Raw genomic sequence first — 15,307 nt, forward strand, 5'->3', positions numbered from 1 at the left:
CCCTGCACTTTGCACCCTGCCTGCTGACCCTCACTGGATCCTCTCTCTCAAGCGTCCCCCGGAGGCAGAGACAGCCAGGGCGATCCTATTTCATAGGATAGGATTTCTGAATCCCAGGCATCAGCTGGGCAGGCTCCTCCTGCCAGTCGGCCCTTCTGCCCGGAGACCAGCAGATCCCTTTGGCCATGGAGAGCTGACCTAGCAGAGCATCCAAGCCTACTCAGGCCGAGCCAGAAGCACCTCCTCACCCACTGCTCCTGCTGGTGAGTTCTTGGCCTCATTTTCCCCTTTGATCCACATGTCCATTTCTGCCCCTGGATCTTACCCACCACATCAAAGGGCCCCAAGCATCTTTCTCCTAGAGCTCCTGAAGCATTCTTGGGAAATTGCAAGCATGAGCTCTCCAGATGGGCTTGTTTCCCAGCATGTTCTTAGGGAGATGCATCACTCTGATGGTCCACATTCCAAGGTTGTTTAGTTCAGAACCTTCCAAGAACACCAGTTTCAATCCCTCAGCTAAAACTTAGCCTTGTCTTTGAACCAGAAGAAAGCTGAGCTGTCCTGGGATCCCCACCCACTATGTTCATTCCTGCTCCAGAAATTCCAGAGCTTTCTTGGGGCTTAAGGAGGCCCTAGAGCCCCACTGCTCAGTGTCCCACATAGGAGCCGATAGAAGAACAGATCCAGAAACAGAAGAACTTTGGTCTAGTAGGACAGACCACAGCCTCTGTGGTATTTCGTCAGGCACATAGGCAGCTTCCACCACCCACCCCACCCCACACAGCCAGATGTCTGCAGTTCCACCACAAGTGCTTCGTTCCACTAGCTCACGCCTTTGTGTACCAATCAATGAATTATTTACAAAGGTTCTTCTATGTGCAAGGCAACATCCTAGATATTGGGGTGATCTGAGGATATGAATCCTTCCCCCAAATCTCTCTAATAATAATAATAATAATGTGTGTTATTACTATCCTTACTTTATAGATAAAGCGGTTAAGACACAGAGATATTAAGTAACTTGCCCAAGTTCATACAGCTTAATACATCCTGGAAACACAGCTATGGGATGGTTCTTTAGGGAGGTGATCCCAAGAAAATAACTCAAGATTGAGAGTTCTAGCAAAAAGGAGAGGCTAGCATTTGGCAGTTTGCTGTTCGGTGTCCACAATTAGCCCCAGGACCTGCTTCCCCAGCCCTAGGCTGCCCTGGGGGAGGACAGTGAGAAGCAGGCAGGGGTGATGGGTGACTGCCAGGTGGAGCAGGGTCAAGCTGGTCCCTCCTCTCTGGTTCTCTGGAGGGTACCACATGTGTCCACAAGCCCCAGGACAGGCTGCAGAGACAAGATGAGGGTGGGGTCCCACCACAGTGCAGGAGAAAAAAGGCCTGGGATGCGTGCCAGGCTGAGGAAGGTGGGAGTTGATCTGGGTATGGAGGAATCTGCTAACAGCCTTGTGCAGGGGAGACTGGGTCCATCTGGCTGTGAAATAACCACATGGGGAGACCATGGTGGCAATCAGGCAGGAGGGGAGGTCTGAACAGGTGGATAGGGGAGTGGGAACAGCAAGATGTGACCTAAAGAAGGCAGATTCCCTCATGGTCTAGAAACTGATGGGGTATGAAGATCAAGGAGAAGGAAGGCTTTACCTGAACAAAGACCCAGACGGGAGCATAGCCTGGGAGAAGGAGAAAGCCTGTGCACTTGGACAATGATGGGGCACTGAAGAAAGACCCCAATTATGCTCTCAAAACCAGGCCAAGACAAGGCAGCTAGTCCCTGGGGCAAGCAGGCCCAGGCTCCTAAACACTTTATAATCAACCTTTATGTAGAACTCACATCTGTCTGGTGCTATTCTAATCTGTGTGTTTTACAAACAATTTACTCCTTTAATCAGTTTGACAGAACTAAGATATAGGTAGTCTCCCCATTTTACAGATAAAGGAACTGAGGCAAGGAGAATAAGTGACCTATGCAAACTTGCATAGGACTAGTTGGTCATAGTTGCAAACCAAGGCTCACTGACTCCAGAATCCAGGCTTGTAACCTCTGTTCAAGCTGCCTTCTGGGCAGGTGGCGAAAGGGATGAGACAGTTTTAAGTAAATTTATAATGATGAATTGTAACATGTTACTGAGAAAATCAGGTGCATCCCTAACCTTGAACAAGGCTGCAGAAGTATTTTCCCCAGTGTCAAGGGGGAAAATTCCAATCTCATGGTCAATAGCAGTTACCTTGTAAGCCCTTACATTCCTGCCAGAAAGAATTATCCTGTGATCATTCTTTTCAGCATTGCTGCTGTTGCTCAGGATTTCAATGAATGAAGATGTTGTTCTGTCTCTTTCAAAAGATAGCTCTGTCCTTGAACAGTCCCTGTAGGCAGAGAGACGCACTGCCCACACAGGGCCCACCCCACCTGGCAAGGAAGAGAGCCACGAGGCTGGCTCCCAAGCCCTCCAGGCCTCCTTGTCTTCTTTAATAACAGGACATCCTCCTGTTCTAAGAGGTAGACAGACTAGACAGGGCCGGGGGTGTCAGGGCATACCTGGAACAGAAACATCTGTGGACGTGGGTGGTTTGTGCAGCCGCAGGTTTGTACATGGCAGCCCACTCATGGGTCTCTGCATATTTGCACATGAGCACATGTCTGTCTGTGTGCACAAGTGTCTTGGTGATTTTCCTTGTAGCAAGCACGTATCTGTGACTATTTGGATGAGAAGGCTCACGTAGCCATGTTGATGTGTGTGTCTGAGTATGTCTACGGGGGTCTGTGGCAGTGAGTGCCCGTGTGTGACTGTGGTGGTGTGTAGATCCATGTCTCTGTGTGTCTGTGTCCTGGGCAGCATCCCTGGCTGAATGAGACTAGGTCACAGACAGCAGTGGATCTGCTATTGTGGGACTTTAGTATAGAGGGGGAAATGTTGGCTTTGTAGCTAGAACACTTGCATTCAAGTCACAGCTCCATAACTTAGTGACCAAAGGACCTTTGACCAGTCACAGGCTTTTCTAGTGGGCTTCCCGGGTGGTGCTACTGGTAAAGAACCCGCCTGCCAATGCAGGATAAGTAAGAGACACAGGTTTGATCCCTGAATCGGGAAGATCCCCTGGTGGAGGGCCACTCCAGTATTCTTGCCTGGGAAATCCCATGAACAGAGGAGCCTGGAGGGCTACAGCCTATAGGGTCACAAAGAGTTGGATATGACTGAAGTGACTTAGCATGCACGCATGCTTTTCTAAATCTCAGTGCCCATAGTTTTTTTAAGATTTCTTTTTAATGTGGACCATTTTTTGAAATCTTTATTGAATTTGTTACAATACTGCTTCTGTTTTTATGGGGGTTAGGGTTTGGCCTTGAGGCCTGTGGGATCTTATTTCCTGGCCAGGGATCAAACCCACACCGCTTGATGAAGTTTTAACCACTGGACCACCAGGCAAGTCCCCCACTATTTGTTAAATGGGGATAATAACCCACACCTTATTATCATAGGACCATCATGGGGCTCAAATCCTGTGTAGACACGCTTGACCAGCGGGAGCAAAGGTGATGGAAGTGGACAGGAGGGAGTACCTTCACCACTGGTGAGGGGCTATACACACAGTCCCCCTCAGATGGCCCCAGAGATGCTTGCCCTCAGGCCGCCCCTTCCCTGATGAGCCTGCCTACACCTGCAGGCTTGGCCTGAGTAGGGACAGCCTCCAAAAGGGCCCGACTACTGCAGCAGTGGGGGTGTGACGCACACATTTTAACAGTGCCCAAGAGGGAACAGAGAAGGGCCATCCCACCGCTATCCCTGACCCGTGGCCCCGCTGACACAAGCCACCAGCCTTTGTTGAGCATCCGTCACTTGCTCTGTGCTTTCTATGTGGCGTCACTTCCTCATCACACCCTTAATGAAGCAGGTGCCAGCAAGGCCACTTGTCCTCCATCACACAAGACAGTAAGCGGCCAAGTCGGGCTTGAGAGCGGGCTCTCCCATCTGCCCAGAGCCTGATGTTTTAACTAGGCTGAAGAGTGCCTCCGGCTCCCAGGGAGCCAACCCCCTGCAGACCCTCACCCCAGCCTGCTGACTCCACCTTCCCCATTGGGTTCAGGTCTCCCAGCAGGATGCTGGTCTCAGCTTCCAGCTTTACCCCTCTGATGCCTCCCAGGCTCCCATTTCCATCCTTTGTCTTCTGCTAGGATGGCTGGGAGAGCAGGGTACTTGGGTCACCTCCCCCTAGGGACAGGATGGCTCCCGATGGTGGCTAGGACAGCAAGTCTTGCCTAAGACTCCCTCTCACAATTCCCCTCTTGGGGAAACTGAGGCCGTTGGAGGGTGAAGTCCCCATCCTGACCACTAGTTGGGCAGAGAGGACCGGAAACTCTTCTCTTCAGGCTCCTATCTGAAGCTGGGCCGGTCATTCAAGGTGAACACAAGAGATGGGGCTGGACTGATGGCAGGGCTGAAACCAGGGAGAGGAAGCGTGAGAGCCACCTGGAGGGACAGTCAGCGGCCCAAGGCCTGGCTGGAGCAAAGAGGAGAGAGAAGCCGCTCCCAGAGGGAAGGAAGAGGCCCTTTGAGTCATCTTCACAGAGTGGACCAGGGACTGCATCCAGCAGAACAGGGACGCCCTCTTCTGCCTGAACATAGGCAGCACCAGTCTCTGCCTTCCAGCCACTCCTTCCTTCAGTCATCCTCTTATTCACTGGACAACAACCAGCAGAAACCCACCCTGTGCCGAGCTCACTTGCCCACCTCCTCATCCCCCAGCTGCTCCCAGCCCTGTGACATCTGAGCTCGCCCTCTATGCAACTCTGAGTTTCCCGTCCCTGAGGCTCTCAGGGCGGCAGCATGCACAGTTGCCTGCATGATGACTTCTTTCAGCCAGTCTCTGACTCAGGAATGGCTGCCGCCTCACCTGAAAGTGTAGGAAGTGTTAGGGTTGCTAGGCAACCAAGGGCAACTGACTGCTTCTGATCACTGTGAACTTGAGAGGCCAGACTCTCAGATATCTTTGGAACATTGTTCTGGGAACCATGTTCTGGGCCCCCACAAAGCCCTGTCTGCAAGAAGTGCCCAGCTTAGTCCAGGAAGAGACCACTAGCACAACAAAGCCGCGTCTGCAGACTGGGGGCAAAACCGAAGTGCTCCAGAGGGAGGGAAGGTGGCTGGGGTCACTGTGTTCCACTAGGCAGCCTCGAAGGCTTCCCAAGATAGACGAGTGTGAACCATAGCAGCTTCCATCTAGAAATGCCTACTGTGTGCCCTGCATGCTATTCACAACATATGTTATCTTTTCCTCCCCCAAGAACCTTGAGGGAAGATATGAGTAGACCCATTTGGAGAGAAACAAAGCATTGTTTATGGAGGTGGTGAGTTACCCAAGGCCACGTACCTACTGCATGCAGAGTTGAGACTCAAACCCAAGCCAGTCTGGCTCTGGGGGAGGAGGAGCAAAATTCAGAACAGGGGGAGGTGTAAGATGTGCTGGGGACAGTGAGTAGACTAGCGTGTCCCTGCCTGCAAAGATGCCAAGGGACCAGAAGATGACAGGGCTCTGGGGAGATGAAACATGGATCCAAAAAACTGTGTCAAAACCTTGTGCGGAGGTTATCACGAGGGTAAGAGCACCTCCCTGTCTCCTTAAGGAAAGTTGTATCTGCAGGTGAAGTCAGAAGGAAGGGATGCAAGGGACAGGCCTGCACAATCAGTGACCTAGATGGAGGAAAGCACAGTATGTTCGAGGGGAGAAGAGGTTATTTCAACCCAACACACTGTCTTGGCACTGTGACAGGCATGGCAGAGGTATGAATGGCATCAGACGTCGTAGAAGACTCCTGAGTACAATGATCACTTCAGCTGTGGGTGAGGGTTCAGCTCTGAGTACTGGTAATTCTATTGACGCCCTAGAATGGTGTGCAGATGAAACGCTACAAGACTCTAGGAAAACTACCAAGAACGGCGGGTAGAGTGCCCCAGGACACTGCCCGGCACGAAGTGAGCTGTCCTCCAAGTACCCAACCCCACAATTCCACCCTCACTGGGGTGCCCCACCACACCCAGAATGTCCATCGCCTGCCAGGGGGCCATGGGGTGGGGGAAGGAGGGGTGGCCCAAGGTCAGAACCAGTTTCCATCTTGCTTACCATGAATGGAGCCAAGGACAATCCCCTGGTGGCTCAGAGTGTAAAGACTCTGTAGGCAATGCAGGAGACCCGGGTTTGATCCTCGGGTCGGGAAGATTCCCTGGAGAAGGGAATGGCTACCCATTCTAGTATTCTTGCCTAGAGAATTCCATGGACAGAGGAGCCTGTCGAGCTATAGTCCATGGGGTTGCATTGTATCAAAACCCTAGAAAGCTGTGCAGATGAAAAGATACAAGACTTAGGGAAAACTACCAAGAATGGCAGTACCCTGGGCAGGTACCCAGAGAAAACCATAATTCAAAAAGTACATACACCCCAGTGTTCACTACAGCACTATTTACAATAGCCAGGACGTGGAAGTAGCCTAGATATCCACTGACAGAGGAATGGATAAAGAAGATGTGGTACATCCATATTGTGGAATATTCAGTTCAGTTCAGTTCAGTTGCTCAGTCGTGTCCGACTCTTTGCGACCTCATGAATCGCAGCACGCCAGGCCTCCCTGTCCATCACCAACTCCCGGATTTGATTCAAACTCATGCCCATCGAGTCGGTGATGCCATCCAGCCATCTCATCCTCTGTCATCCCCTCCTCCTGCTGCCCCCAATTCCTCCCAGCATCAGGGTCTTTTCCAATGAGTCAACTCTTCGCATGAGGTGGCCAAAGTACTGGAGTTTCAGCTTCAGCATCTGTCCTTCCAATGAACACCAGGACTGATCTCCTTTAGGATGGACTGGTTGGATCTCCTTGCAGTCCAAGGGACTCTGAAGAGTCTTCTTCAACACCACAGTTCAAAAGCATCAATTTTTCGGTGCTCAGCTTTCTTCACAGTCCAACTCTCACATCCATATATGACCACTGGAAAAGCCATAGCCTTGACTAGACGGACCTTTGTTGGCAAAGTAATGTCTCTGCTTTTTAATATGCTGTCTAGGTTGGTCATAACTTTCCTTCCAAGGAGTAAGCATCTTTCAATTTCATGTGGAATATTACTCAGCAACAAAAACGAACAAAATTGTGTCACTGGCAGAGTTGTGGATGTACTAGAGACCGTCATACAGAGTGAAGTAATTTAGAAAGAGGAAAACAAATATCAAATGCTATATGTTAAGGCATATATGTGGAATCTAGAAAAATGGTGTATATGATCTTATTTGCAAAACAGAAATAGAGATATATACATAAAGAACAAGCGTATGGACTCCAAGGGAAATGGGGGGTGAGGCGGGCATGGGATAAATCAGGAGATTGGGATTGACATATATACACTACTATGTATAAAATAAATAACTTATGAGAACCTACGGTAGAGCACAGCAAACTCTACTCAGTGCTCTGTGGTACCCAAATGGGAAGGTAATCCGAAAAAGCCAGGGTGTGGATATAGGTGTGGCTGGGTCACTCTGCTGTGGATGTGTATATAGGTGTGGCTGATTCTCTCTGCTCTACAGCAGAAACTGACACATCTGTAATAAGCAGCTATGGTCCAGTTTTAAAAGTTAATTAACTAATTATTTTAATAGAAAGTTCCCTTGGCCCCTTGATAATCCTTTCCTCTCTCTCCCCACCCCACTCCCCAGGCAACTGCTGATCAGCTTTCTGTCACTCTAGGTTAGTTTGTAGTTTCTAGAATTGTGTTTAAATGGAACTACTCAAAATGTACCTTTTTTATCTGCCTTCTTTGACTAGCATATTTTCTTATTACAGGTTTTTTTAATGGAGTTCTGATAAGGAAATGCAAGTAGTCAGTGATCAAGGCAGTGGGGGCATGGCAAGCCCAGGATGCTGTCTGCCACGCTTCATTCACTCACCAGGGGTTAACTGAGCTCTGGGTGTGCTCAACACCGGGCTAGGTCCTGGAATCATAGTGGTGCACAAAGCAGAGATGATCCCCGTTCCCATGAGCATGAACTTCTCACTTCTTTCACTCATGCATTCACCTGCTTAACAAATATTCACTGCACGTCCACAACCCTGTTTGAACTTGGCACTGCCCACCACTTCTTACACCCTCCCTGACCTTCATTAGACATTTCTCTATCCACCACATTGAGCTGGGTGCTGGGATGATGCAGTGGGGGATCATCAGATGTGAATTTTGTCACCTAAGACTGTGCATGGCAGAAGAAAAAAAAACTGTAAGACACTGTCCTGCTCTCTCAAAGCTCACAAGAGAGTGGGCGCCCTGAGGCTGACCTGTGGAAGCTGGTACTCCAAAATGAGTGCAAAGTGGACCATCTGGGCAAGGAGATCCAGACTCAGGGAAGGTAGGGGGCTCTCCAGGCTGGACTGGCCAGGCTAGGTTTGCCAGACAAGCAGGATCCAAACAGCCCCCAAATGGGCAGGGAGGAAGAGGAAAGACAGAGGAAGGAGAGGTGGATGCCCGGGAAGAGGCAAACCAGCACAAAGGCACAGGGGTGGGATCAGGAGAGCAGATAGGAGGGCAGTGAGCTAAGAATTCCTCCCGGGGCCATGTGAGACCACATGGAACTTTTTTCTGCTTACACATATGTTACCTTGGCTTTACATATGGGGCAAAGGGGAGGGGAGTGGGGAGGGTCATTCCTTAAATTTTTGCAATAGCTCACTACGTGTTCTTACTGTCATTACCTCATTTAGTTCTCAGATTGATGTGGGAATTGCCATTATATTTCCCATTTTATGGATCAGAAACCCGAGGCTTATAGAATCTAGTGATTTGCTTAAAAATATACAACTCCTAAGGGCTGGGGGGGAGAAGGCAATGGCACCCCACTCCAGTACTCTTGCCTGGAGGGTCCCATGAGTGGAGGAGCCTGGTAGGCTGCGGTCCATGGGGTCACTAAGAGTCAGACACGACTGAGCGACTTCACTTTCACTTTTCACTTTCATGCATTGGAGAAGGAAATGGCAACCCACTCCAGTATTCTTGCCTGGAGAATCCCAGGGACGGGGGAGCCTGGTGGGCTGCCGTCTATGGGGTCGGACAGAGTCGGACACGACTGAAGTGACTTAGCAGCAGCAGCAGCAAGGACTGGGGCAGAGAAGGAAATGGCAACCCACTCCAGTTTTCTTGCCTGGAGAATTCCACGGACAGAGGAGCCTGGTGGGCTACAGCCCATAGGGTCACAAAAAGTTGGACATGACTGAGTCACTAACACACACACACACACACACACACACACACTCTCACACAAGGGCTGGGGTGGAGCCTCAAGCCAGGTCTCTTGTCCCAAGGCCAGTTCTCTTCCTTCTGTCCATAATGAACAACAGCTACTACTCTAAATGCAGCGTGTCAGCTTCCCTAGTGGCTCAGTGGTTTAAAAAAAAAAAAATCTACCTGCAATGCAGGTGACTTACAGGAGATGCAAGTTCAATCCCTGGGTCAGGAAGATCCCCTGGAGAAGGGCATGGCAACCCACTCCAGTATTCTTGCCTGGAGAATCCCATGAAGAGAGGAGCCTGGCAGGCTACAAGTTCACTGGGTCACAAAGAGTCAGACACAACTGAGCAACTGAGCATGTATACATGGAGCAACTATACAGGAGGCTCAGTATACCTCAGAACCCTCTGAGCTTAACACTGTTCTCCCTCCTACACCACCTGACCCTCTTCAGCCACCCCTGGACCTGTCACTTTGAGCTGGAGGTGGAAGCAGCAAAGAGGAGAACAAGAATGGGGAAGGAAAATGGTCTGGTTCCCAGGAAAGGAAGTTAATTTGGCCCAAGAAGCTCTCCCTCCCTTCCACATTGCCTCCCAAACCCTGATAAGAAGGAGCAGGCTCCTAATAAGGACCCACTCTAGCCATTTGGAGCTGTCCCAGACCCCCGGCTGGTACCCCTTCCTCAGTCTGGATAAAATGGGGTGGGATTCATGCCAAAAAGGAAATAAACCCAAAGCTTCACCCAGGGTCAAGATCCCAAGCCAGAAAGTACAGCTCTGAATCCACAAGGCAGACACAGAACTGGATTCCTGGTCCCACCTCTACTCAGCAGCCCAGTGTCCCAGGATTGGCTCCCTAAATCATCACAAGGACCACTTCAAAGAAGCAGCAAATATTTCTCCAGGGCTGACTGTGTGAAGGGTCAGGATTCCAGCTCACAGCAATGGGCTCAGGTCTAGGAGTTCTTAACCACAGCTCCATCTTGCCTTCCAACACTGTACAGCTCACGTGGTACCTGACACTCTCAGCGGTGGGTACATCCTCCCAATTCCACAATCAAGAGGCTGAAGTCCAGTGAAATTAGGTGGCTTGCAAAGGCCACACACTCTCATGAGATGGGACAGGTGTTCAACCCATCCTCCCACTCTAACCTGAGCTCTTGGCCCCACATGTTGCCCCTGAACTGAGGAAAGAGGGTGTGGGGCCGAACAAGTTCTGAACTCTCACACTTCTGAGGCCCCGGGATGCAGCTCCCCAGGAGGCCTCAGCTTCCATGCAGGGGGCCCCGTGATCTAGTGGGTCTACTAAGCAGGGAGGCAGGTTCATGTCAGGGCTCTGTGCCACTAATTGTGTGAACTTGGGAAGGTCGCTCGGCTCCTGTGACTCAGTTTCCCCACCCATGAATGGAAATCACATTTTCCACCCTCATATGACTGTTGTCATTTAAGTGAAGGTGAATAACTGAACGTGGAATCAGTTTGAAAAGAGTACAACTGTGTGCACTGCAGGTTACCCTCGTTGTCTGTAAATGAAACTATGTAAAGCTGTAACCACTACAGATTTTACCTGTCTCCCACTGTCACCCCCAGCCTGCCTGGTTTAAGTGTTCTCCTGCTGAAGTCAAAGCTTGAATGGACCTAAAGAAGGAATCTTAGTCTATGTTTGTGGATATCCAAGCTCACTGGCATGTTCTCCTTAACCCCATCCCCAAAACACACACTCACACTATTACTTACTTTCCACTGCCTACAAAGACTTATAAAGAAATCATTCCCCATAAACTTCTTGGACTTACAGAACGGCCATCATTAAAAAGTCTACAAATCATAAATATTGGAGAGGGTGTGGAGAAAAAGGGGACTCTCCTACACTGTTGATGGAAATGTAAATTGGTGCAGCCATTATGGAAAACAGTATGGAGGTTCCTTGAAAACCTAGAGTTGTGATATGATCCAGCTATCTCACTCCTGGGCATATACCCAGACAAAACTATAATTCAAAAAGATACATGCATCCTGATATTCATAGCAGCACCATTTATGATAGCCAAGACATGGAAATAATCTAAATGTCCACCACCAAATGTATAGATAAAGAACATGTGGTATATAAATACAATGGAATATTACTCAGCCATCAAAAAGAATGAAATAATGCCATCTGCAGCAACATGGATAGATCAAGAGATTATCATACTAAGTAAGTCAGTCAGAAATAGAAAGACAAATGCCAAATGCTATCCCTTATAAAGCTCAACATTCAGAAAACTAAGATCATGGCATCTGGTCCCATCACTTCATGGCAAATAGATGGGGAAACAGTGGAAGCAGTGTCAGACTTTGTTTTTTGGGGCTCCAAAACCACTGCAGATGGTGATTGCAGCCATGAAATTAAAAGACGCTTACTCCTTGGAAGGAAAGTTATGACCAACCTAGATAGCATATTAAAAAGCAGAGACATTACTTTGCTAACAAAGGTCCATCTAGTCAAGGCTGTGGTTTTTCCAGTGGTCATGTATGGATGTGAGAGTTGGACTGTGAAGAAAGCTGGAGCCGAATAATTGGTGTTTTTGAACTGTTGGAGAAGACTCTTGAGAGTCCCTTGGATAGCAAGGAGATCCAACCAGTCCATCCTGAAGGAGATCGGTCCTGGTGTTCATTGGAAGGACTGATGCTGAAGCAGAAACTCCAATACTTTGGTCACCTCATGCGAAGAGTTGACTCATTAGAAAAGACCTTGATGCTGGGAGGGATTAGGGGCAGAAGGAGAAGGGGACAACAGAAGATGAGATGGCTGGATGGCATCACCAACTCGATGGACATGAGTTTGAGTAAACTCCGGGAGTTTGTGATGGACAGCGAGGCCTGGCATGCTGCGATTCATGAGGTCGCAAAGAGTCGGACACGACTGAGCGACTGAACTGAACTGAACTGATCCCTTATATGTGGAATCTAAAATATGACACAAATCATAATATCTATGAAACAGAAACAGACTCACAGACAGAAAACAGAATTTTTAGTTGCCAGAAGGGAGGTAGTTGGGGTAGGGAAGAATTGGGAGCTTGGGATTAGCAGATGCAAATGCTAATATATATAGGATGGGTAAACAACAAGGTCTTACTGTATAGCACAAGAAACTATATTCTGTCACCTGTGATAAAATGTAATGGAAAAGAATATACATGAAAAACTGAGTCATTTTGCTGTACAGCAGAAATTAACACATTTAAATCAACTCTACTTAAATAAAATTTAAAAACATAAAAAACATCTTAGACTTAGGCCCAAAAAATATCAGTTGCTATGGTTCAGATGGTAAAGTGTCTGCCTGTAATGTAGGAGACCAGGGTTTGATCCTTGGGCTGGAAGGATCCCCTGGAGAAGGAAATGGCAACCCACTCCAGTACTCTTGCCTGAAGAATTCCATGGAGAGAGGAACCTGGCAGGCTACAACCCACAGAGTTGCAGAGTTAGACACAACTGAGCAACTAACACCTTCACTTTTGTTGGCTTCTAAAGTCGCTGTTATGTGGGGAAGTTCACAGAAATAATGGCTATAACTTAATGATCTCTCCACCAGGCATTTTACATGTGCTGTCTCAGTTACTGTATCCTCTAAACAACCCTAGACTTAATTACAGAGGAGGGGCTAAGGCTTACTGCTGGGAAGACAGTGCTTGTCCACCCAGCCTCCATCTTCATCCTTCCTAACAGAATCCCAATTGGGTCCAAGAGGTAGTGGTGGTGGTGGTAAGAATTGGTTCAATTCTAGACATATTTTGATGATATAATACCCAAAAGGATAGGTAAGGGACTGGCCATAAAGTGTGAGAAAAAGGAGTTAAGAGTGAGATTGGGCACGAAAAGTCTTGGGTAAACTGGTGAACTTTGAACAAACATAAAATTATACATTTTATTATCATGACCTCTCTCTGTCATCGCGTGTGGAGACTGTTTGGGTGGAGGAAACTTTCCCCCTCAGTCCAGCTCTGTCTTTCCAATTTCTTCTCTCATTATTAGTATGCAGACTCCAAGGGTGCAAACTGGTTTTAAGAAGAATGTTGCCAAAATAACCACAAGGTTCCATCCTGAGCTAAAAATAAACCATTTTTTGACCTATTGGTAAACCTCACTTCAATGATCAAGAAGCAGCTGAACCCTGTACTAGCTCTTGCATGATACCCTTCTTCCTCTCCACAGCTCACAGCAGGCGGGGAAGACTGAGGGTCTTCATGCTGTTTCCCTGATCTCCTAGGATGGATGTGTGTGGCTGGAAAGAAATGGAGGTTGCTCTGGTCAACTTCGATAACTCAGACGAAATCCAGGAAGAGCCAGGCTATGCCACAGACTTTGACCCAACCACCCCAAAAGGCCGACCTGGGAGCAGCCCCTTCTCCAACTGGAAGACCCTCATCAACGATAGCACCAGCCATGAGACGGTCTTCTCCAAGCTCCCAGGAGACTACATTGATTCCCCAGGGCCTGAGATGGTGGTCTTAAATGAAGGAAACCAGCGGGTGATCATCAACATTGCTGGCCTGAGGTTCGAGACCCAGCTCAGAACCCTCACTCAGTTCCCAGAGACCCTCCTGGGAGACCGGGAGAAAAGGATGCAGTTCTTTGACTCCATGAGAAATGAGTATTTCTTTGACAGGAACCGGCCTAGTTTTGATGGGATCCTATACTATTACCAATCTGGTGGGAAGATCCGGCGCCCAGCCAATGTCCCTATCGACATCTTTGCAGACGAGATCTCCTTCTATGAGCTGGGCAGTGAGGCCATGGACCAGTTCCGAGAGGATGAAGGCTTCATCAAAGATCCTGAAACATTGCTCCCCACCAATGACATCCATCGGCAGTTCTGGCTCCTCTTTGAGTATCCTGAGAGCTCCAGTGCTGCCCGTGGTGTGGCTGTGGTCTCCGTCTTGGTCGTGATCATCTCCATCACCATCTTCTGCCTGGAGACTCTTCCTGAGTTCCGAGAGGATAGGGAGCTGAAGGTGGTGAGAGACCCCACCCTCAATATGAGCAAAACAGTCCTCTCCCACACCATGTTCACTGACCCTTTCTTCATGGTGGAGTCCACCTGCATCGTGTGGTTCACATTTGAACTGGTGCTCCGGTTCGTGGTCTGCCCTAGCAAGACTGACTTCTTCAGGAACATCATGAACATCATTGACATCATCTCCATCATCCCCTACTTTGCAACCCTCATCACGGAGCTGGTCCAGGAGACAGAGCCGAGTGCCCAGCAGAACATGTCCCTGGCCATCCTGAGGATCATCCGCCTGGTGAGGGTCTTCCGCATCTTCAAGCTCTCCCGCCACTCCAAGGGGCTGCAGATCCTGGGGCAGACGCTGAAGGCTTCCATGCGGGAGCTGGGGCTGCTCATCTTCTTCCTCTTCATTGGCGTCATCCTCTTCTCCAGCGCGGTCTACTTTGCCGAGGTGGATGAGCCAGAGTCCCATTTCTCTAGCATTCCTGATGGCTTCTGGTGGGCGGTGGTCACCATGACAACTGTGGGCTATGGGGACATGTGCCCAACCACCCCAGGGGGGAAAATCGTGGGCACTCTGTGTGCCATCGCAGGGGTCCTCACCATTGCCCTTCCTGTGCCTGTTATTGTCTCCAACTTCAACTACTTCTACCATCGGGAGACTGAGAATGAGGAGAAGAGCATCCCAGGAGAAATTGACAAAGTCCTCCACAGTGCAGGCTCAAGAATGGGCAGCACAGACTCTCTTAGCAAGACCAACGGTGGCTGCTCTGCAGAGAAGTCCAGGAAGTGATATCTCCAGGGCTTCTTGGCCCCGAGTCTCCCAGGTCTCTCTGTCTCTCTCTCTCTCCTCCTCCCACCCCTTGCTCTCTGTCTTTCCAAAATATATCATTTGTGACCACAGACCATCTTTGATTGGAAACTATTTTAATAAACTGATACTTCTGCTCTATTTTCTCAGCTGTTTCTTTTCAACTGACTGTAGAAAGATTCCACTCTCCTTTCCTGTAAGGGGGGAGTTCAGGTCCTTGGGCCTCACCTGT

At 49.1% G+C, this 15,307-nt stretch overlaps 1 protein-coding gene across 1 annotated transcript; it reads left to right on the forward strand.

The window, feature by feature from the left end:
* The first annotated feature begins 13,524 nt into the window (after positions 1 to 13,524).
* On the forward strand, positions 13,525 to 15,057 carry KCNA10 (potassium voltage-gated channel subfamily A member 10). The gene has a single exon (XM_061119958.1). The coding sequence runs from the start codon at positions 13,525 to 13,527 to the stop codon at positions 15,055 to 15,057; it is 1,533 nt and encodes a 510-aa protein (XP_060975941.1).
* The last annotated feature ends 250 nt before the right edge of the window (positions 15,058 to 15,307 follow it).

This window comes from Dama dama, chromosome 20, assembly GCF_033118175.1.
Source record: "Dama dama isolate Ldn47 chromosome 20, ASM3311817v1, whole genome shotgun sequence".
Taxonomy (NCBI): Eukaryota; Metazoa; Chordata; class Mammalia; order Artiodactyla; family Cervidae; genus Dama; species Dama dama.

Coding starts and splice junctions, on each gene's coding strand:
- KCNA10 (XM_061119958.1), top strand. CDS start 13,525: ATGGATGTGTGTGGCTGGAAAGAAATGGAGGTTGCTCTGGTCAACTTC.